The sequence below is a fragment of the Crocuta crocuta genome, unplaced genomic scaffold (genome assembly GCF_008692635.1).
Source record: "Crocuta crocuta isolate KB4526 unplaced genomic scaffold, BGI_CrCroc_1.0 scaffold334, whole genome shotgun sequence".
Classification (NCBI taxonomy): Eukaryota; Metazoa; Chordata; class Mammalia; order Carnivora; family Hyaenidae; genus Crocuta; species Crocuta crocuta.
This window is the reverse complement of record NW_027533260.1, coordinates 2,203,482-2,226,061: the sequence shown is the minus strand read 5'-3', so window position 1 is coordinate 2,226,061 and position 22,580 is coordinate 2,203,482. Positions and strand designations below refer to the sequence as shown.

Here is a 22,580-nt window from a genome sequence, read left to right as displayed (position 1 = left end):
CCCCCCTCCCCGGGTCTGTGTCCCTCCCTCTGGGTCTGCTCCCCGCCCCGTCTATCCTCCTCCTCCTCCTCCTTCTTCTTTTTTTAATCTTTATTTATTTTTGAGAGAGAGAGAGAGAGAGACAGTGCGAGTGGGAAAGGAACAGAGAGAGAGGGAGACAGAATGCGAAGCAGGCTCCAGGCTCCCAGCTGTCAGCACAGAGCCGGATGTGGGGCTCGAACCCACGAACTGTGAGATCATGACCTGAGCGCCCCAGGCGCCCCCTGCTCCTCTTTCGGAGGCTCTGCTCCACGTTCTGGATCTGCCCTCCACTCCTGGTTTGTCCCCCACCAAGTCTGTCTCCCCCTCTCTGAATCTGCCTTCACCACTNCTCTCTGGCGTTGAGTCTTTCGTCTTTCAGGGTATCTGTCCTGCCCCCAGTCTAGATCCTCCCCCCTCCCCCCATCTGCTCTCTTCACCTCTGTTTCTCTCCAGCAGAGAGCCATCTCTCCCTCCTGTACCACCTCACCGCCGTGTCCTCTCCTGCCCCGGGGGCTCCTGCCTTCTGGGTATCAGGCTGGCTGGGCCCACAGCAGTATCTGAGCTACAATAACGTGCGCGCCCAGGCCGAGCCGTGTGGGGCTTGGGTCTGGGAAACCCAGGTGTCCTGGTATTGGGAGAAGGAGACGACAGACCTGAGGAACAAGCAGGAACTCTTTCTTGAAGCTCTCAAAGCCCTGGGGGAAGGAGGTGAGGCCAGGAGCCCGGGTCTGAGGGAGGAGGGGCTGGGGGTCAGGACTCCTGGGTCTGAGGGAGGAGGTGCTGGGGGTCTGGACTCCGGGTCTGAGGGAGGAGGGGGCTGGGGGTTAGGACCCCTGGGTCTGAGGGAGGAGGGGCTGGGGGTCAGGACTCCTGGGTCTGAGGGAGGAGGGGCTGGGGTCTGGACTCCGGGTCTGAGGGAGGAGGGGCTGGGGGCCCAGCTCCTGGGTTCCTACTTCCCTGTGCTTGGGCCCCCAGGTCCCTACACCCTGCAGGGCCTGTTGGGCTGTGAGCTGGGCCCTGACAACGCCTCGGTGCCCGTGGCCAAGTTTGCTCTGAACGGCGAGGATTTCATGGATTTTGACCCCAAGCTGGGCACCTGGAACGGGGACTGGCCCGAGACGGAGACCATCAGTAAGAGGTGGATGCAGCAGGCGGGAGCGGTCAGCAAGGAGCGGACCTTCCTGCTCAACTCCTGTCCGCAGCGGCTGCTGGGGCACCTGGAGAGAGGCCGCGGAAACCTCGAGTGGAAGGGTGAGCAACCTCCGGAGGCGTCCTTGACCCCCTCCATCCCCATGCCCTCACCTCAGGCCTCCCCCTCCTCCCCCAGCCTCTTCCCTGGCCTCCTGGCTTCCAGTCTTCCCAGTGCAGCTCCTCCCCTGGCCCTCAGCGACCCCTGGCCACAGCTCAGGCCCCGAGGCCCCGAGTGGCAGAGGCCTGCGTCCTCCTTGGCTTCACGTCTGTCCATCTGGTCCACCTTTGCCATTGCCCTTCAGGCCCCTCTGGGATCACAGCCAGGAGATTCTCCTGTGGCCCAGGAGGCTTTCACTTGCTTCCTTTGGACGCGAACGATGCCTTGTGTGGCCCCCATGAGGGCACGAACTCACTCGGAGCTGTACTTCTGCGCATGTCTGGGGAACCCTCAAGGGCTGGAATTAGAGCTCTTTTGTCGTTGGTGTCCCCCTGTCGCAATCCGAGCATCCATCCCGGCCCTCCGCGTAGACCGAGCAGGGGAGGGGCAGAGAGAGAGGGAGACAGAGAATCCCAAGCAGGCTCCGTGCTGTCTGTGCAGACCCCAGCGTGGGGCTCGATGTCACAAACTGGGAGATCACGACCTGAGCTGAAATCGAGTCAGATGGTTAATGGACGTAGCCACCCAGGCGCCCCCAGAGGAATGTTTTAGAACATCAATGGGCTCTTACATGACAGCCCAACCTCTACTCCATGGCCTAGAGTCCCCGCAGGTCGCTGGTCCGGCTGCTTTCCACCACTGTAATTTCACAACACCCCAAGCGTGGTGGCCTTCTCTCCCCTTCCTCCAAATGTCAGCTGCTTTTCCTCCTCAGGCCCTTTGCACCTGCTGTTACCTCTGCTTGCACCTCTCTTCCTTGGGATCCTGCCATGACTGGGTCCTTCTCATGCTTTTGGTTTGATCTGGGATGTCAGCAACTTCAGCAGGGCCCTGTCACCCCGATTAAACTGTGTCCCCACACCACCCCCATTACCGTCCCCCATGCCATTGTTTTGTCCATTCAATCGCTATAGTGTCCAGCCCTTCACTATAGTGGTGTTTTCTTTTTATTGAGGTGTAGCTCACCTACCTAACGTATATGGCTTGATTAAGCTTTATGGATGGCCATGTACCTGCAAGCCAAGATCTAGAACATTCCCAGCACCCCCGAAGACTTCTTTGTGTCCGCTTCCATCCCATACCTCCCAAGGGTAACAATGGACCTGATTTTTATCACCAAGGCATTGGGTGATTTTGAAACTCAGATGGCTGTGAGCGTGCGCTCATTTGTGTCTGGCTTCTTTCACTCAAGGGTGTGTATCATGAGACTCCGCTCTGTTGCCGTGTATCAGTAGCTTGTGGCTTTTTATTACTGAGGGGTGTTCCACTGTGTGGCTCATTCCAGGATTTATTGATGAATGGTTTCTTTCCAGTTTGGGGCTGTTATGAATGAAGCTGTAACGAGCACTCTTGTACATGTCTTTCTTAATTTTTTTAAAGTTTATTTATTTGTTTGGAGAGCGACAGAGACAGTGTGAGCAGAGGAGGGGCAGAGAGACAGGGAGAGACAGAGAGAATCCCAAGCAGGGACTTGAACTCAAGAACCTCAAGACCATGACCTGAGCTAAAGTCGGATGCCTAACCGACTGAGCCTCCCAGATGCCCCTTTAATTTTTTTTAATTTTAATTTTTTTTTAATTTTGAGAATATAAATTCTCTTTGAGGGGCAGAGAGAGAGAGAGAGAGAGAGAGAATCCCAAGCAGGTTCCACTCACCGTGGAGCCCAACGCTGGGCTCCATCCCATAACCCTGGGATCATGAGCCAAAATCAAGAGTCAGATGCTCAACCAGTTGAGCCCCCCAGGTGTCCCTTTTATATATGTATTTTGATAGGAATGTATATTTCTATTTATTTTAACTAAATACCCATGCATGCACAGAATGGGTGCATCACAGTGTAGGCATTGGATTCGATTATTAGGTAGTGCTAAACATTTTCTCAAAGAGGTTGAGCCAATTCTATAATACCACAAGCTACGTTAGAGAATTCCAGTTGCTTCACAAGCTTGCCAGAATTTGCTANTGAATCAGGCTCCAGGCTCTGAGCTAGCTGTCAGCACAGAGCCCAACACGGGGCTCAAACCCATGAACCGTGAGATCATGACCTGAGCTGAAGTCGACGCTTAACTGACTGAGCCACCCGGGCGCCCCTGTGTGGTGGAATCTTACTGTGGTGTGTTTTTCATGTTTCTGATGGTAAATGAGAATTGTATACATCATTTGGCAAAACCAGATAAAATCAGACTGGGGGCCTCAGTTGGTTGAACATCCCAACTCTTGATTTCAGCTCAGGTCTTCATCTCAGGGGCACGAGTTCAAGGCCCGTGTTGGGCTCCTTGCTGGGTATGAAGCCTACTAAACAAATATATCTATATCTATATCTATGTCTATATATATCAGATACAATCTGATAAAGCAAATAAATGGGGTGATAACTGGTGATGTTGAGTACACTTTCTCACATTGTTGGCCAGTTGGGTGTTCACCCTTTTGGAGAGGCTGTTTGAGCATTTTGGCCAGTTTTAAATTGGAATTTTTATCTTTTTTTTTTCTTATTAGAGTTCTTAGTATATTCTGGCCATGAGTCCTTTGGATGTGTCAGATGGTTCTGTTGAAAATAACGTCTTCTGGTGTGCACCTTGCCTTTTCACTCTCTTGACCAAACCTTTTGATGAACAGAAGTTCTTAATTTTGGGGGCACCTGGGTGGCCTCAGTCAGTTAAGCGTCCGGCTTCGGCTCAGATCATGATCTCATGGTTCGTGGGTTCAAGCCTCACATGGGGCTCTGTGCTGACAGCTAGCTCAGAGCCTGGAGCCTGTTTCGGATTCTGTGTCTCCCTCTCTCTCCGCCCCTCCCCTGCTCATGCTATCTCTCTTTTAGAAATAAAACATTAAAAAATTAAAAAAAAAAAGAAGTTCTTAATTTTTATGAAGATCAACTCATCCATCTTTTACCTATAGCTCTGGTGTGTGTTCTCTTTAGAAAATCCTTCCCGTCCCAAAGTTATGAAGGTGTTCTTCTAGCTCTTCTAGAAGCTTGGTTGATCAGTAGTTTTCTTTTTTTCTTTTTTTTTTAATGCATTTTTTTAATGTTTTATTTATTTCTAGGAGAGAGAGAGAGCGTGAGCAGGGGAGGATCAGAGAGAGAGGGAGTCACAGACTCTGAAACAGGCTCCAGGCTCTGAGCTGGCAGTCAGTACAGAGCCCGACGCGGGGCTCCAACCCATGGACCGTGAGATCATGACCTAAGCGAAAGTCGGACGCTTAACCGACTAAGCCACCCAGGCGCCCCAGTAGTTTTCATATACAGCTGTACGATACATCTTGAGTTGATGGCGCATGTAATGGTGTGAGGCAAGGGGTCAAGTTTCATTTGTTCCTCCAGAACGCCAGTCGACCCAGCATAATTTGTTGCAAGAGCACCTCCATCCTGTCTCCCCCACTGAACTGAAATAGAGCCTTTTTCCTAAATTGGGGCATCTGGATGGCTCAGTCGGTTAAGTGTCCAGGTCTTGATCAGCTCAGGTCATGATCTCACGGTTCATGAGACTGAGCCCCACATCGGACTCTGCACTGACAGCATGGAGCCTGCTTGGGATTCTCCCTCTCTCTATCGCTCTCTTTCTCTGCCTCTCCCCTGCTCACATGCGTGCACACTCTCTCCCTCTCTCTCTCCAAATCAATATATAAACTTAAAGAAAAATTAGATGTAGATCTGCTTCTTGGTTGTTTTGAAGAATTCGCCAATGACGTCACCTGGACCTGGAAATTTATTTGTTGAAAAGTTTAAATTATGGATTAAAATTGTGAAATCATTATAGGACTACTTAAATTTTTTATTTTTTCTTGTGTCAGTTTTGGAAGGTGGTCTTTTCTAGGAATTTGTCCAATTCATTTATTTTGTTAACAAATTAAAAAAAAACATTTTTTAAGTTTATTTATTTTGAGAGAGAGAGAGCGAGCAGGGGAGGGGCAGAGAGAGAGGGAGAAAGAATCCTAAACAGGCTCCATGCGTCAGTGCAGAGCCCCACACAGGGCTTGATCTCACAAACCATGAGATCAGGACCTGGGCTGAAATTCAGAGTCGGATGCTTAACCAACTGCAGCCACCAGTTCATTTAAATTTCAAATGGGCTGGTACGCTATATGACATAATACCCTCTTACTATCTTTTAATGACATTAGGATCTGCCTTCTTTTGCCTCATCACAGTCCTTTCACGGCCTATTTCCCGTTCGTTTATTTGTACACAAGTATTTGCCTCTCTCCCCTCCTTAGAAGGCGAGCTCCGCGAAGACCAGGGCTTTTGTCTGTCTGTCCACTGCTGTGTCCGCAGTGCTTGGAAGAGTGTCTGGCACGCGGCTGATGTTCTGTTGTGTGTGTGTCTGGTGCGGGACAGAATGGACGAGAGGTGGCCGCCCTCACTGCGGATAGCTTGGCTGTCTGTCCCCCCCAGGAAGGTCCCTTTACCATTACTACTGTATTCTCAGGCTCAGCACAGGTCAGGGCTCCTGGTGGGACGTGCTGGGCGTGGTGGAAGGAACGGAGGCCGCGGTGTGGCCCCATCCAGCCCCTCCCCAGGTCCGGCCCTAGGGGCTCAGGGGCTAGAGGCTTAGGCCCGTCTGCCTGTTCGTCTGCAGAGCCACCCTCCATGCGCCTGAAGGCCCGCCCGGGCAGCCCCGGCTTTTCTGTGCTCACCTGCAGCGCCTTCTCCTTCTACCCCCCGGAGCTGCAGCTGCGATTCCTCCGCAACGGGCTGGCGGCCGGCTCCGGCTCCGGCGACTTTGGCCCCAACGGCGACGGCTCCTTCCACGCCTGGTCTTCACTGACAGTCAAAAGCGGCGAGGAGCACCACTACCGCTGCCTGGTGCAGCACGCGGGGCTGCCGCAGCCCCTGACCGTGGAGNCTGGGTTCCACCACGCTGCTGCCCGGCGGAGTCTGACTGCCCGGTGCCCTGCTACTGCCGCTCCCTCCAAAGCCTGACAGCCTTCTGTCCCGTCTTGCTCGGCCTCCCCCAGTCTATCTGCCTTCCATCCTGCTGCTGCTGCTGGGCGGAACTCACGAGTCCGGGCCCTCACTAACCACTATGGACGGTCCTCCGCAAGGCGTACCACCTCCCTCCTGCCGCGGCTAGCCTGGCCATTTGCTGCCGGCTGCTGCCAGTCGTCCCTGAGACTGACCACCTACTGCTCAGCTACTGCCAGTCCTCTGAACCTGACCTTCTGCTGCCCTGTGCCTGGCCTGCCTCTCTGAGTCAGAATCTCACGCACCCTGCTGCTAGAGGTCCTCGAGGCAACAGGGGGGCGTTCTGCCCAGGCCTAGAACATCAGCTGGCTGGCAGGACTTGGTGCTGGGACCTCTGAGGCTGGGGAGGGGGCACTGAGAACCCCCAGTCCCCCTGTCCTGACTCAGATGGACTGGAGGGTCCCCTCAGCATCTCACATTATTCTCTGGCTGCAGAATCACCAGCCAAATCCTCGATGCCAGTGGTTGGAATTGTCATTGGCCTCTTACTGCTCACGGCAGTGGCTGCAGGCGGAGCTCTGCTATGGAGGAGGATGAGAAACGGGCTACCAGGTTTGGAGCAGGAAGAGGGAAGAGCCTCTGAGACAGGAACAGAAACCCCAGAAGAGACGGGGACGCGGTCCTGGCGGGACAGATGTAGACAAAAAGGAACAGAGACTCAGAGAGGTGGGGCCTGGAGGGAGGAGACGGAGACTCGGAGGGGGACAGAAACCTGTGAAGTAGGACAGAGACTGGGAAAGACAGAGGGACACACGCACGTGGGGGAGGGACAGTCAGGAACCCGGAGGATTTCAGAGCTTCTGATGACCTCCCCTCTGCCTCTTTCCGCAGCCCCTTGGATCTCTCTCCGTGGGGACGATGTAGGGGCCCTCCTGCCCACTCCCGGCCTGCCCAAGGATGCTGACTCTTAGGATGTAAATGCATTCTCAGCAGCTGCCTGATCACCCCCTGACCTGGCTACTACCAGCTAATGTAGTCAGGCCCCTTTTATGCTGTGAGACCTCCTGGAATCCTGGTATTTCTGAGCCTCCAGAAAGAGTCCTGGGCCCGATGACCTTCTGGATTTCTCCTTCTGTGGTCTGCCTCAGTTTCCCCTCCTGATGATTATGGCTCTTTTCCACCTCCACTTATAAACACGAATTTGGGCCCAAACCACTGTGTTCTTATCATTTCAACTTTTTAGGCCGGGGAGGTAAGAGAATGGGCCTGGGGAGGGGGGGGGCGGTAAATCGCCCCGGCCTTCCAAACTCTCCTAAGGCCGACATGTTGCCGCCGTGGAATATACCAGTTTTATACCGAGTCATGTCTTTTTTCATTCATAAGCTTCACAGATACTGAATGCCTGCACTGTGCCAGGCATTTTGAGGAATTCTTGGCTGGAGTCTGACCTGACTCCTCCGCGGAGCGGAAGAGAAGCATCGTTTCCGCTTTGAGAGAAATGGATGCCTTTTCGGGCCCCTTGGTTCCCTTCTTTCTTAAACCATGCTGACAAAGGGAAAGATAAAAATACATCTCCTGGGGCGCCTGGATGGCTCGGCTGGAAGAGCATGAGACTCTTGAATTTGGGGTGGTGAGTTTGGGCCCCACCTTGGGTGTTGAGATTACATACATACATAAACTAGGAAACAAACATGGGGTGTCTGGCTGGCTCAGTCGGTGGAGCATGTGATTCTTGATCTTCGGTGGTGAGTTCGGGTCCCATGTGGGGCATGGAGCCTACTTACAACCAAACAAAACTTAAAGGAATACATCTTCCCCTTCCAAAAGAAAAAAACCAATCCTCTCCCAAGAGCCTTCGGAAATAGAAGAGCTGGGGGTGGTCGGGCAGGGCGCCCCGAGGCCTGCCGGGAGCTGTAGTTCTCCGGCTCCGCGTCTCTCCAGGGACGCTCACCCCGCCTGCCCCCGCTCTTCTCTGTGGACGTGGCGTGGGGCGTCCGCGGCCCTCCCGGAGTTCACGGGCCCCGCCCCTTGGGGGGTCTTCACGGACGCTCATTGGTCGGAGGGAGGGACTCTGAGCTGCTGGAGGCGGGGCCTGGTTGGAGCGCCGCCAAATGGGGCATCTTAACGGAGAAGGCAGAGCGGAACGTGTAGAGGGAAGCGAAGCTGGATTGTCTGGTAACGGGAGGCGAGAACGGGTGGCCTGCCCAGGGAGGGCGGTTCGGGTTCGCTCGGGTCGAGGAATTGAGTCCGGACTGCAGAGGACGCCTGAGAGCCTGCATGATTTCTCTCTGGCCACGACCCCATCCCATACTTGGCGTGGGAAGTGCGCCACGTCTCCCGCTTGAAACTCCCCACCGGCGGCTCTGGGACCAGTCTGGGACTCCCTCAAAAGATTCAGTCCCTACCTCCGAGAATCCCGCTCCCCTTCTTGAGCCCTAAGCTTTGCGGCTAGCTATCATCTCTCTGTCTTGTCTTCCGTCTCTCCACGCTCTCCCCCTCCCCCGCATTCTTCTGCCCTGTCTCTATCCTTTCCCCTGTGACCCCTGACTCCTGGCCTCCACCACTCCCTAGGGACTGATGATGTGGCGTCCATCACTTCTGCTGCTACTGCTGCTGCTCAGGCGCGGGGCCCAGGGCAAGCCATCCCCCGACGCAGGCCCTCACGGCCAGGGGAGGGTGCACCAGGCGGCCCCCCTGAGCGAGGCTCCACATGATGACTCCCACGGAAACTTCCAGTACGACCATGAAGCTTTCCTGGGACGGGAAGTGGCCAAGGAGTTCGACCAGCTCAGCCCAGAGGAAAGCCAAGCCCGCCTGGGGTAGGAGAGAGATGGAGGGGAGGATTCAGGGTTGTAGTTTTAAACAGGGAGGTCAGGGGAGGCCTCAGGGGGAAGGTAATATTTGAGCCATGTGGTTATATGGGAGAATAGCATTCCAGGCAGAGGGAATGTAAATCAAAGGCCCTGAGGCAGAAGCAGGCTTGATATTTGAGCAACAGCGAGGCCCGGTGTGGCTAGAACCCCGTGAGCGAAGGTGGGAGGTCGTGGCAGAGAGAGAACAAAGTTCCCAGGGCCTTTGAGGCCATAGTGAAGATTTCAGCTTTTCTCTGGGTGAGATGACAGCCAAGGAAGGCTCTAGGCAGAGGGAGGACCTGACCTGACTTAGCTTTCAACAGAATCCTTCTGGTTACCTTTGGGAGAACAGACTATAGAGAGCAAGAAGCAGGGAGCCAGTGAGGAATCAACTAGAGTAGTCCAGATGGGAGACGAGAGACGAAGGTGACCAGATCAGGGTGGAGACAGTGGTGGTGACTGGGCCTGCTGGCTGGGAGTCTGCATGGACGGGGTTGGGTGAAGGAGGGATGGAGGAGGAAAGGGAGCGACAGGCTAACGCGTTTGGAATGGCCCTCACTACAGTACTGGCAGCGTTCTAAGTGCATCACAAGGGTTCACTTAGGCGATCCCCACAACCAGTCTGTAGGGTAGGATCTAGTATTTATTCCTCATTTTACGGAGGGGTAAACTGAGGCACAGAGAGTTTTGTGTGTGTGTGTTTAAAACTTTTTTTTATTGTTTTCTTATTTATTTCTGAGAGAGAGACAGCATGAGCAAGGGAGGGTCAGAGCAAGAGGAAGATACAGAATCCGAAGCAGGCTCCAGGCTCTGAGCTAGCTGTCAGCACAGAGCCCGATGCGGGGCTCGAACCCACAAACTGTGAGATCATGACCTGAGCTGAAGTCAGACGCTTAACCGACTGAACCACCCAGGTGCCCCATGTGTGCGCGTTTTTTAAAGTGACTTCCCCACGGTCACACAGATAGCAAGAGGAGGTAGCGGGATTTGAACCTAGACTACCTGGGAGCGTGGAGCCCACGCTCTCAACAACAGCTTGGACCTCAGTGAGGGAGGGTGTGAGCCCTGGGGACTCCAGCCCCAGACCGATCAGAGCAGAGACAGTCCAGAGCAGGAGGGGGCGGCGACCTGGATATGGACATCTCTGAGTCCACGTAGGGAGCTGGGTTGCGGGACTAAAGGACGGTGGTGCCCGAGAGGAGCGCTGCCTGTGGGGGCAAGGTCCCAAACCGGTGGCGAGGAGTGGCTAGCGGAGGGGAGCGGGGGCCTGGGATCCGACTGGAGCGGCGCGAGAGACGGTGTGTGAGGAAGGGCCTTCAGGGGCCTGATGCAGTCTGGGAAAGGTAGGGGAAAGGTGCGGCACGCAGCATAGGGCGACGCTGTAGGGAGAGGCACCTGATATGGGCCGTGCAGCCAGGAGGGCGGGGCAGGGTTGGCCTGACGGCCCGTGGGCCCTAAAACGGCAAGAGGTCAGGTGTGTATGTGGCCTTGGCCATTAGAGTTCAGAGAGAGCCTTGGGACAGGGGCCTTGCGGGCCAGGGGCGCGGTGTGAGGCCTCGCTCCCTGACCCCACCCCCGCTCGGACAGATGGAGCAAGTGAGGGTCGAGAGGCAGAGTTAGAGTGGAGGGTGTGACCCTGGATTGTCGTAGGTCATTCCCCCAACCCGGGCTTGTGGAGGACCGCGGCTCCAGCCGTAGGCCCGCAGGGTCTCGGGGAGGGCGTGAGAGCCTCTGGGAGCGGAGCCAGGATTGAGGGGGCGAAGCCCCGCGCTGGGCGCGGTCGTGGGATTGACACGTGCCTCCCCTCCTTGTGAGGGCGGCTCTGGGACCGCGCTTTCACCGCTGTCGGGGGTGTGTCTCGAGTGGGGGCGTGGCTGTGCCCGAGGGGCGGAGCCCGGGCGCAGGCGGGACTCCTGGGTGGGCGGGGTCCGGGACTGACGTGTGCCCCGCCCCGACTCGCAGGCGCATAGTGGACCGCATGGACCGCGCAGGGGATGGGGACGGCTGGGTGTCGCTGGCCGAGCTCCGTGCTTGGATCGCGCACACGCAGCAGCGGCACATACGGGACTCGGTGAGCGCGGCCTGGAACACGTACGACACGGACCGCGACGGGCGTGTGGGTTGGGAGGAGCTGCGCAACGCCACCTATGGCCACTACGAGCCCGGTACGCGGCGAGACCCCGACTCCCGCTCCCCACACACATCGTGACCCTGACCGTTTTGGCAGCCTCATCCTGAGAACCTTTTAGCCTATTAAACAGAATCCCTATAATCTTTGACCTCTAACTCTTGAGCAGGGTCTACCCACCTGTAGTACCCCCTCACCCTGACACTCCCAGTCTCTGGTCTCTGGCTTCTCCCGGTGGCAGCCACGACCTCTATAACCCCGTGACTGGGGATCCTCGGCCTGGGACATCTGCCTCCCATGCCCTGTCACCCTGACCATTGATACCCGACCTCTCATCCAGAGAACCCCCAATCCATTTACCCTGTCCCCTGGTTGGCTGGGGACAGGGTAAATGTACCTCTCTGTCCCCATTGCCCCAGCCCTGTGACCCCCACAGCTCCTGTTCTCTGCCTCCCCAACCCTCCTTCACACTCCTCCTCCTCCAGCCTGTCCCTCATACAAACCCTGACCTTCCCCTGCTCACAGCCCTTCATGGCTTCCCAGAGCCCCCAAAGGAGATTCCCAGCAACTCAACCTGTCTCAACGCTCTGGCGTTCCTTTTCCGCATTTTCTGGCCAGCCATGTGGATCTTCCTCAGTTTCCCTGAACTCACCACGCTCTTCAAATCTCCACATTCCACTCATGCTGTTCCCTTTGTTGAAAATGCCCTTCCTCTCCTCTCTGTCCTGTAGCCTGAGTCAGTATAACCTACTGCACCAGAGGGTGACCTTGGGGCCCCACGGGCCAGTGTCAACTCCAAGTTCATCATTCCTGCCCTATGACTTTGGGCCAGTTATTTCCTCTCGGCGGGAATCTGTTTTCTCCTTCATAAAGCATGAATAAATGAAAGAATTCCCTTTACTTGTGTGTGTGGGGGGGGGGATTAAATGCAATTTGTAAGTAAAGAACTTAGCATAAGCTCTCACGACAAGGTAGCTAATATATGCAAATAATGAATATATACTAATTAATATGGGTTCTGTGAGGTCTTCCTGCCCTGACTCCACTGAGTTGCATCCCTTGCCTTTGCCCTCGGCCTGCCTCGTGTTCCCGCCACTAAAGCACAGCTGACCGCGATAGCCCCTTCCTTCCCCAGGTGAAGAGTTTCACGATGTAGAGGACGCGGAAACCTACAAGAAGATGCTGGCTCGAGACGAGCGGCGTTTCCGGGTGGCGGACCAGGACGGGGACTCCATGGCCACTCGGGAGGAGCTGACTGCCTTCTTGCACCCCGAGGAATTCCCTCACATGCGGGACATCGTGATTGCTGTGAGTGAGGGCCCCGAGGAGCCTGCTCCCCACTTCCCCCTCCCGCCCCAACCCCGGACCCAGGGTTTTGATGTCAGGGTCAGCCTAACAGGGCCAGTCTCCTGGTCCTCCAGCGCCTTCCCCAGGGACCCTCCCCCTCCCTTGCCGGACTCGCCTCCCAGTGTCCAATCTCTCCTGGTCCTGCCTTCCTGCTCCTGGGCTCACATTTGGGGTCCAGGCCCCCAGCCTGCCATCAGGAAATGGGCGCCTGGGGGGCTCAGTCAATTAAGCGTCTGACTCTTGGTTTCTGCTCAGGTCAGGATCTCCCGGTTTCATGAGTTCGAGCCCCATATTAGGCTCTGCGCAGGCAGCACGGAGCCTGCTTTGGATTCTCTGTCTCTCTCTCTCTCTCTCTGTCCCTTCCCCACTGGCTCTGTCTTTGTCTTTCCCAAAATAAATAAATAAAACTTAGAAAAATATTTAAGGGAAACACATGCCCCAGAAATGCCTTGGGGAGCCCCAATCATAGCCGAACCCAAGGAAAACCCTAACACTCCCCCCCCCCGCAAGGAGTTTCTATTCTGAGGCTGCTCTTGCTGGCTCCTGTCCTGTTTTCTCTCTCTCTCTTTTTTATTTTTTGGTGCAAAGAAGTTCCTTTTATTAAAGCATGGAAATGAAACCTTTGGGCAGAAAGAGCTACCACCCATCTCTTCTTCCTATTCCTTTGTAATTTTTTGCCAATCCCGTCTCTGTTATTGTTTTTTAAATTTTTTTAAACGTTTTTCATTTTTGAGAGAGAGACACAGAGTGTGTGAGCAGGGGAGGGTCAGAGAGAGAGCCAGACACAGAATCTGAAGCAGGCTCCAGACTCTGAACTATCAGCACAGAATCTGAAGCAGGCTCCAGACTCTGAACTATCAGCACAGAGCCTGATGGGGGCTCGAACTCATGAGCCATGAGATCATGACCTGGGCCGAAGTCAAATGCTTAACTGACTGAGCCACCCAGGCACCCCTCACAAATTACTTTTCAAATGTCATGACATGTATTTCTAAAATAGCTAACCTACTGATGTGTTTAAATGCCCAAAAGATGCAAAAGAACATGAGCAATCCCCTGCCCTCCCCATGGCTTGGCAAGGGCTGTGAGGCCAGAAGGCCTGGGTTCAAATCCCAGCCCTGCAGCTTCCTGGCTGTGTGACCTTGGGCAAGTTATTTAACCTCTCTGGACATGTTCCTCGTCTATAAAATGGTGATACTGATAAATACCCTACATCAAGGCTAGTTACAGGGACTAAATGACTTAGTACATGCAAAACTGCAAAACTGACCCAGGGTAAGTGCTCGTCATGTCCCTTTACACACACGCATCAATGGGGGGGGGATCACTGGGCGCCCCCTGGGATGTGCATTTGCTTTAGATAGTTCTAGAGCATTTTATTGACTTGATGTGCTCACCTTTGAGGTGGGGCTTCCAGCCCACTCTGGAGATGTCAGACATCCAGCGAGGCAAGGGGTGCCTGGGGGCCCACGTCAGTTAAGCGTCTGACTCCCGGCTTCAGCGCGGGGTATGATCTCACAGTCTGTGAGATCGAACCCCCGTCAGGCTCCACACTGATGACACCGAGCCTGCTTGGGACTCTCTCTCTCTGCCCCCTCCCACTCATGCCCTTTCTCTCTCTCTCTCAAAATAAATACAATAAACTTAAATTTAAAAAAAAAGGTCCAGAGAGGAGAGATGTCATTAACCCAGCCTTCTGGAACGCACTAGACTTCACATCCCACAAGGCCTCATGTCCCTCTTATTTTTTTAAAAATTTTTAATGTTTTAATTTATTTTTGAGAGAGAGAGAGAGAGAGAATGAGCAAGGAGGGACAGGGAGAGAGGGAGACACAGAATCCGAAACAGGCTCCAGGCTCTGAGCTGGCTGTCAGCACAGAGCCCAACGTGGATCTTGAACCCACGGACTGCGAGATCATGACCTGCCCTGAAGTCGGACGCTTAACCAACTAAACCACCCAACCGTCACCCCCCTGCCCCCGCAGCAGTGTCCCTCTTTTATAGCAGATAATGTAATACCTCCTTACTCTCCTGAGTTGAGATTATATATTTTTTAATGGTTATATATTGAGACAGGGAGCAGAGAGAGAAAGAGTGGGGGTGGGGGGAGAGAGGATCTCAAGCACGCTCTGCGCTGTCAGTGCAGAACCCAACTCGCGGCTCAGTCTCACAAACCGTGAGATCATGCCCTGAGCCGGAACCAAGAGTCAGACGCTTAACGCACTGCGGCCCCCAGGCGCCCCTTGAGTTGAGATTACTTAACAGACCCTGATGGCACATGCCCTGTGTGCTAGGGGCACCCTTGTAACACCTTTACCTAAGCATTGCCTTGAATGAATCATCACGGCAGCCCTGAGGGGGTGGGCTATCCTCTTCATTTTACAGACAAGGACACCCAGGCACAGAGAGGTGAGGTGACTCGCCTGAGATCACCCAGACCAGAAACTGGCACAGCCTGGATTTGAACCTCGGCAGTTCAATCTGTAGTCCAGGGGTCAGCACACTATATATATATATATATATCCAGTCAGTCCCCAGCTTGTTTTTGCAAATAAAGTTTTATTGTAACACGGCTATACCCATACACTTTCATGTGCTACAGCTACAGAGGTGAGTCAGGTCAGCAGAGACTATAATTTTCCTCTCTGGCCCTTTATGGAAAAAGTTTACTAAGCCCTCATCTAAATTCTGCTGTTCATCTTTCTTTCTTTCTTTTTATTATTATTATTATTATTTATTTCTAGGAGAGAGAGAGAGCGTGAGCAGGGGAGGGTCAGAGAGAGAGGGAGTCACAGACTGAAACAGGCTCCAGGCTCTGAGCTGGCAGTCAGCACAGAGCCCGACGCGGGGCTCGAACCCACGAACCGCGAGATCATGACCTAAGCGAAAGTCGGACGCTTAACCGACTGAGTCACCCAGGCGCCCCTCTGCTGTTCATCTTTCACATTCACAGATCTCAGGTGTAACCTCCCCGCACATAGGATTTCAAAACACTGCTCTCAGCTCCAACTGTACTATACCAAGAGAACACCAAAGAAAAGTCACTTGTAAGAAATAACAGGAGGGCGCCTGGGTAGCTTAGTCGGTTGGGCCTCTGACTTCAGCTCAGGTCATGATCTCACTGATCTCGAGTTCGAGCCCTGCGTTGGGCTCTGTGCTGACAGCTCAGAGCCTGGAGTCTGTTTTGGGTTCTGTGTCTCCCTCTCTGTCTCTGCCCCTCCCCCACTCATGTTCTGTCTCTCTCAAAAATAAATAAACATTAAAAAAAGAAAGAACAGGAATTTCAATACATGTGTCATAGAGTTACTAGATTTAGCAAATAACAAAAGGCATTCAATTATACTTGAACTTATGACAAATAATATAAACAACAAATATATTTTAGCATAAGTATATCCCACACAAATTTGGGATATACTTATGTTAAAGTTATCTGAAATTCAAAATTTTTTATATTTATTTACTTTTGAGAGAGGGAGACAGAGTGCAAGTGGGGAAGGGGCAGAAAGAGAGGGAGATAGAATCCGAAGCAGGCTCCAGGCTCTGAGCTGTCAGCACAGAACCCGATGCTAGTGTCAACCGACAGACCACAAGATCGTGACCTGAGCCGAAGTCGGACACTCAACCAACTGAGTCACCCAGGCATCCCTATATGAAATTCAAACATAAGTGTGTCCTATACCATAAGTATATTCCAAATAATGTGTGGGGAGATACTTATACTAAAGAATTATTACTTGTTCATCTGAAAGTTGAATGTGAGCATCCCATATTTTTTCTGACAACCCTAAAATGTTGGAGCTGTCTTTGCTAGAAGACATAGTGGGGTGTCAGACCCAGCACTGTCTTAGAGTGAGTGAGTTTGAAAGTAAAAGTGGGGAGGCGCCTGGGTGGCTCAGTTGGTTAAGTGTCTGACTTCGGCTCAGGTCACCATCTCACAGTTCGTGAGTTCGAGCCCCGCGTCGGGCTCTGTGCTGACAGCTTGAAGCCTGGAGCCTGTTTCAGATTCTGTGTCTCCCTCTCTCTCTGACCCTCCCCTGCTCGCGCTGTCTCTCTCAGAAATTTAAAAAAAAAAAAAAAAAAGTAAAAGTGGGGAACAGAAGCTGTTTGCTCAAGAAGTAGAGAAAGGGGTACTGGGGTGGCTCAGTGGGTTAAGCATCCAACTCACAATTTCCGCTCAGGTCATGATCTTGCGGTTCCTGGGTTCCAGCGCCACACTGGGCTCTCTGCTGATGGTGCAGAGCCTGCTTGGGATTCTCTCTCTCTCTCTTTCTCTGCCCTTCCTCTGCCTGTGCCTGTGCGTGCTCTCTCTCTCACACACTTTCAAAAATAAATTAAAAACTTAAAAAAAAAAGAAGTGGAGAAAAAACCAAGAGCAGAGGTATTATGTGTTACAATGGTCCCCCATGTCCTATTTATACGTAAACCTGAGCTAAGGTCTGGGCTCTGCTAAGTGGAAAGAGGCTTCAGCCCTTGGAGAGTCCGCTGTCGGGTGTGAGAAGAGTGTTAGGGACACAGAACACATCTCCTTGTGTGTCCTGTATGTCACGGGGCATCCAGGTCCCCTGGCCCCCACCCAGGTAGGGCGGCATCATCACAAAGCCCAGAAAGCCGCCCCGAACCCCGGGCCAGGTAGACGGTGTGCTGCACTGATCCCTGGCCACTCAGCNAGCCTGACCCAGTGCCTCTCTCCCCAGGAAACCCTGGAGGATCTGGACAAGAACAAAGACGGCTACGTCCAAGTGGAGGAGTACATTGGTGAGTTGAACCCGATGTCTTCCCTGAGGACGCTTGTCTCCTCCCAAACAGCCCAGTGTATATCACCCACAGGAGAGCAGTGGCCCTCTGAAGTGGGGGCAGGGCCACTGCTTGAGTTCACGTAGCCACCAAACATTTCTTAGGCACCTACTGTGTGCTGGGCCCCAAGCGTATTTATCGATCACCCGCCGTGTGTCAGCCCAGCAGACATTGAGTACACATATTTGCTGGGCCTAGCCAATTTTTATCAAGTGCCTACTATGTGGCAGGCCAAAAAAACATTTATCAAGCACCTACTGTGTGCCAGGACCAGGAAGCATTGATTGAACACCTACTGCATGTTAGTGGTTGAGGATACAACAGAGAATGCCACACACCGGGCCCCTTCCTGGGAGGGTCTGGAGTGTCGGCACAATCAGGAGGGTCAGAGAGAGAAAGAGAGCACGCGAGAGAGCATGAGTGGGGGAGGGGCCCAGGTGGCGGGTGGGTACAGAGAGGGATGCCCAAGCAGGCTCCACCCACACTGCTACATAAGTGCGGAGCCTGACTCAGGGCTCGATCTCATGTCCGTGGGGTCAGTACCTGAGCCGAAACCAAGAGTCAGACCATGACCGACCAAGTGCCCCAAGGCATTTTTTTTAAAGTTTATTTATTTATAGTCTCTATACCCAACATGAGGCTGGCACTCACGACCCCAAGAAGAGTCACATGCTCTACCGACAGAGCCAGCCAGGCGCCCCTATACACTTTTATTTAAGCACAATTCATTTTTTTTTACATCTATGAGGAGGATAGAAGTCTTTGTTTTTCCTTCCTGGTAAGAAAGAACTCTGGCCTCATCGCTGACTAATAACAAAAGCTGCTGCCCTGTCATTACCACACGCCAGCCTCTGTTCTGAGCGGTTAACACCTCGCACGTTCATCGAATGCCTACATCACCCCTACGAGATGGAGATCATTCCCCAGATCACAGATGAGGAAGCTGAGGCCTGAAGGGATAGATACGTGACTGTGGGGCGGGGGAGCGGGACATCAGTGCAGGCTGGCCGAGCCCAGGGTCCCACTCGGACCCCCGAGGCTGCCTCTCTTCCCTGTGGGGGTCTGGAGAAACGGGTGCGGGTAGGAGCCCTGGACTTCCCAGACACCTGTGACTTCACGACTGTTGAATGGTTCGCGGAAGAACGTGAAGGAGGGGTGCTGAGGGGGTGCCACGGGCTCTGACCCAGCTCAGGAGGGGCGGCAGCAGCGCGACAGGGAAGGTGGGGGGGGTTGCGCCGTGCTCCAGGCTGTGGGCTTCCCACCCGCCACCTCCCAGCCGCGGGACCGTAAATGAGCGGGTCATCCTCGGTCTCCTTGCCTATAAAGGTGGTAGTAGAGCACCCAGCAGGTGCAGTCACGTCCAGTGAGCCCAGATGCCCCTGAGCGCACGGACGAAAGGTTTGTCCAGGCAACGGAATGCTACTCAGCCATAAAAAAGGATGAAGCACTAATACACGCTACGAAGGGTGTAGATCTGCGGAACAGTATGCCAAGTTGCTGTGTTGCACAAGAAACTAAAGTAACGTTGTGTGTCCCTATACTTAAATAAGAAAATAGGGGCCCCTGGTTGGTTCAGTCTGTTGAGCCTCTTGATTTCCGCTTGGGTCAGGATCTCCTGGTTCGCGAGTTTGAGCCCCTCCGTAGGGCTCTGGGGTGACAGTGCGGAGCCTGCTTAGGATGCTCTCTTTCTCTGTCCCGCCCCTGCTCTTGCTCTCTTGCGCTCGCTCAAAATAAATAAACATTTTTTAAAAATTAAAAAATTAATTCACTGGGGCCCTGGGTGGTTCAGTCAGTTAAGCATCCGACTTCAGATCAGGTCATGATCTCACAGTTGGTGGGTTCGAGCCCCACGTCGGGCTCTGTGCTGACAGCTCAGAACCTGGAGCCTGCTTCTGATTCTGTCTCCCTCTTTCTCTGCCTCTCCTCTACTCACAGCTGTCTCTCTCTCTCTCTCTCAAAAATAAATAAAACATTAAACATTTTTTTTAAAAAATTAATTCACTATGCTAAGTGAAACAAACCAGAGGCAAAGGGCCACAATATTGTCTGACTCCATTTATATGAAGTGTTCAGGAGAAGAGGAGTCATACACACAGGAAGTAGATGACTGGTTGCCAGGGGCTGGAGGGAGGTAGAGGGTAGGATAGGGAGTAGATTTTTAAAAAATGCTTATTTATTTATTTTGAGAGAGAGAGAGAGCATGAGTAAAGGAGGGGCAGAGAGAGAGGGAGAGAGAAAATGCCAAGCAGACTCCATGCTGTCAGTGCAGAGCCATCCACGGGGCTCAAACCCACAAACCATGAGATCATGGCCTGAGATTAAATCAAGACTCAGGTGCTTAACCAACTGAGTTGCCCAGGGACCCCATTATTATTATTTTTAAAATGTTTAGTTTTAAGAGAGAGAGAGACAGAGCATGAATAGGGGAGGGGCAGAGAAAGAGGGAGACACAGAATCTGAAGCAGGCTCCAGGCTCTGAGCTGTCAGCACAGATCCCAGTGCAGGACTTGAACCCGTGAACTGCATGGGCTGAACATCATGACCTGGGCTGAAGTCGGAGCCTAACTGACTGAGCCACCCAGGCACCCCTAATTTTGTATTTTTAAATGGATGTTTTTAATCTTTTGAATTTTTAATTTTTCTCCTACAATTAAAAAGAAAAGCCTACACACCTCCCATTCACCTTTGCCATCATTCCCTGTGAGAAACAAGGATTTAGGGCCATTAAAAAAAAACANTCTCTCTGACCCTCCCCTGCTCACGCTGTCTCTCTCTCTCTCTCTCCTAGAAATAAATAAAAAATAAAAATAAAAAAAACATTAAAAAAACAAAACAAAACAAAACTCTGCATTCACTGTTCCAGAAGGCTGACTGAGTGTCCAATGCCTGCTCCATCTCTGGTGACATCCTTGTGACAGCTCCTTGGCCTGGTCCCTGAGGGGAGGGAAGCATTCTGTATTATGTGTCATAGTCTTGTGTAAAAAGGCTTGTCTGGTTGGAATGTGTCCCCAGAGCATCCGNAGAGAGAGAGGGAGAGAGAGAATCCCAAGCAGGCTCTGAGCTGTCAGCACTGAGCCTGATGCAGGGCTGGACCCCACGAACTGTGAGATATGACCTGAGCTGAAACAGAGTCGGGCGCTTAACCAACTGACCCACCCAGTGCCCCAAATCTTTTTTTTTTTTAACAGTAATTTTTTTTTTTTAATTTATTTTTTGGGGGAGAGAGAGTGAGCAGAGAAGGGACAGAGAAGAGACGGAGAATCCCAAGTAGGCTCTGTGTGGAGCCCAGTGTGGGCCTCGAACTCACAAACCTCGGGATCACAAACCTCGGGATCGTACTCTGAGCCAAAATCGAGTGGGTGCGCAACCAACGAAGCCACCCAGGCGCCCCTTGAGGAAGGTTCTGGAAGTGGGGTGAGATGTTCTGAGGGCGGCACACAGCATTTCACGTGTGGACCAGGCTGACTGACAGGCCGGGAAATGATGGACCAATCAAGTCAGGTTGCTGTTAGTCCCTTTCAGACCGTAGAGGGAACCTGGCCAGAGAAAGCAAAGCTCCGGGGTCCCGCGGTCAGGAGGGGTCGGGACGGAGCCCCCCGGCGCTCGCCGGGCCGAACCGCCTGACGTCACCCCTGTCGCCCCCCCTGTCGCCCGACCCAGCGGATCTGTACTCGGCTGAGCCGGGGGAGGAGGAGCCGGCCTGGGTGCAGACAGAGCGGGAGCAGTTCCGGGACTTCCGCGACCTGAACAAGGACGGGCGGCTGGACGGCAGCGAGGTCGGCCACTGGGTGCTGCCCCCGGCCCAGGACCAGCCACTGGTGGAGGCCAATCACTTGCTGCACGAGAGCGACACCGACAAGGTGCGCGGAGGGGGCCGCTCTGCAGAAGGGAACAGACCCCTCCCCCCCACCCCACCCCCCCGCCTCCCCTTCNNNTCTGCAGAAGTGACCAGACCCCTCCCCCCCACCCCCCCCCCCCGCCTCCCCTTCCCCGTTCCTGGGGCTGCCTGGTCCCCGTGGGGTGTGGAAAAAGAGGAACAGAGAGTCAGGGGTGGGGGAAGGGAGGAGCAGAGACCCAGAGAGAGGGGGACGGAGACTTAGAGGTCCAGAGAGGGGTCTCAGAGGCAGGGTCCCTTGTCGGCTCGGCTGACCTCTGACCCTCCCTCCAGGATGGTCGGTTGAGCAAGGCCGAGATCCTGAGTAACTGGAACATGTTCGTGGGCAGCCAGGCCACCAACTACGGCGAGGACCTGACGCGACACCATGATGAGCTCTGAGCCCCAGCGCACCCGCTCTGTGCCCCATGAGATGACCAGAGGAGGGGCCCCCCGGTGGCCAGGCCCCCCCTCCCCATCTGGACCTGCGGGATATGACCACACAGCCCCGCGTTCCTCTCCCCCTGGGCTCTCAGGGACCCACCAGGTCAAACTTCTCTAAGACACTGCAGCCCCTCCNCCCGCCGGCACTGCCCCCGAATGTCTCCTCTGCCAGGGAGGCAATAAATTCCAGTGCTGGGGCCTTGTCCGTGTGTCTCTAAGGGGTTGGCCGGAGCCTTGGGGAGGAAATGGGGGCTGTGGCTGGGAGCTGGTGGGGGACCGTGGGCTGAAGGAGGGGACAGGCGTTTGAAGAGGCGGCTCTGGGCGTCGACAGCTTTTGAGGGCATTCCTGGAGCTCTACCCTCTGCAGAGCCCACGGCGGCAGTGCTGTTAGCCAAGCGGCCGGGAGGGGCCTCACCGGTGAACAGAATGAGGAAGTAGGCACTGGGGACATCTGGAGAACCAGACAGACAGAGGGAACCGCAAGAACAGAGGCCCCGAAGCCAGTGTGCCGTGTGTGTGTGTGTGTGTGTGTGTGTGTGTCTGTCTGTGTCAGCCAGGAGGTCCATGTGACTGGAATGGAGTCAGCAAGGGGGGAGGCAGAGAGGTGAGGGCAAACGGGGAGCTGGGATTGGGTCATATGGGGTCCTGTGGACAGGTCATCAGGGTCCCTTTGCGGTGGGACAAGATAGTTACAGCCAGAGAACCAGAGAGGCGAGGACAGAATTTACACTCCAGCTGGGAGCTCCTTGAAGGTCCTGAGTTAGAGGGTAGATGTGAGCCGGCTTGGGTTATAACACAGTCTTTGCTGCTGAGTTGAGGCAGAAGGACAGACGTCACAGGTATCTAGTCCTTGCGCAGCCCAA

General features: G+C 53.9%; 2 protein-coding genes across 3 annotated transcripts in view; both read left to right on the top strand.

The window, feature by feature from the left end:
* The window catches only part of FCGRT (Fc gamma receptor and transporter), an 8,997-nt gene extending 1,507 nt beyond the window's left edge, over positions 1-7,490 (top strand). Inside the window, exons 2-6 of the mRNA XM_077747145.1 lie at positions 426-729; positions 997-1,272; positions 5,950-6,220; positions 6,745-6,887; positions 7,167-7,490. Coding sequence (XP_077603271.1) covers positions 426-729; positions 997-1,272; positions 5,950-6,220; positions 6,745-6,887; positions 7,167-7,246 — 1,074 coding nt within the window. The 3' untranslated portion in view covers positions 7,247-7,490. The remainder of the gene's footprint in view (positions 1-425; positions 730-996; positions 1,273-5,949; positions 6,221-6,744; positions 6,888-7,166) is intronic.
* A 75-nt stretch (positions 7,491-7,565) lies between these two features.
* On the top strand, positions 7,566-21,852 carry RCN3 (reticulocalbin 3). Of its 2 annotated transcripts, none has more exons than XM_077747082.1 (7): positions 7,566-7,905; positions 8,847-9,094; positions 11,090-11,292; positions 12,391-12,563; positions 17,300-17,360; positions 21,060-21,259; positions 21,568-21,852. In XM_077747082.1, exons 1-7 carry the CDS (start codon positions 7,864-7,866, stop codon positions 21,673-21,675), a joined length of 1,035 nt encoding a protein of 344 aa, XP_077603208.1. In that variant the 5' UTR covers positions 7,566-7,863; the 3' UTR covers positions 21,676-21,852. The 2 variants fall into 2 exon arrangements, with proteins under 2 accessions (XP_077603208.1, XP_077603209.1); XM_077747083.1 differs by lacking the exon at positions 7,566-7,905 and adding an exon at positions 7,939-8,450.
* Positions 21,853-22,580: the final 728 nt, after the last annotated feature.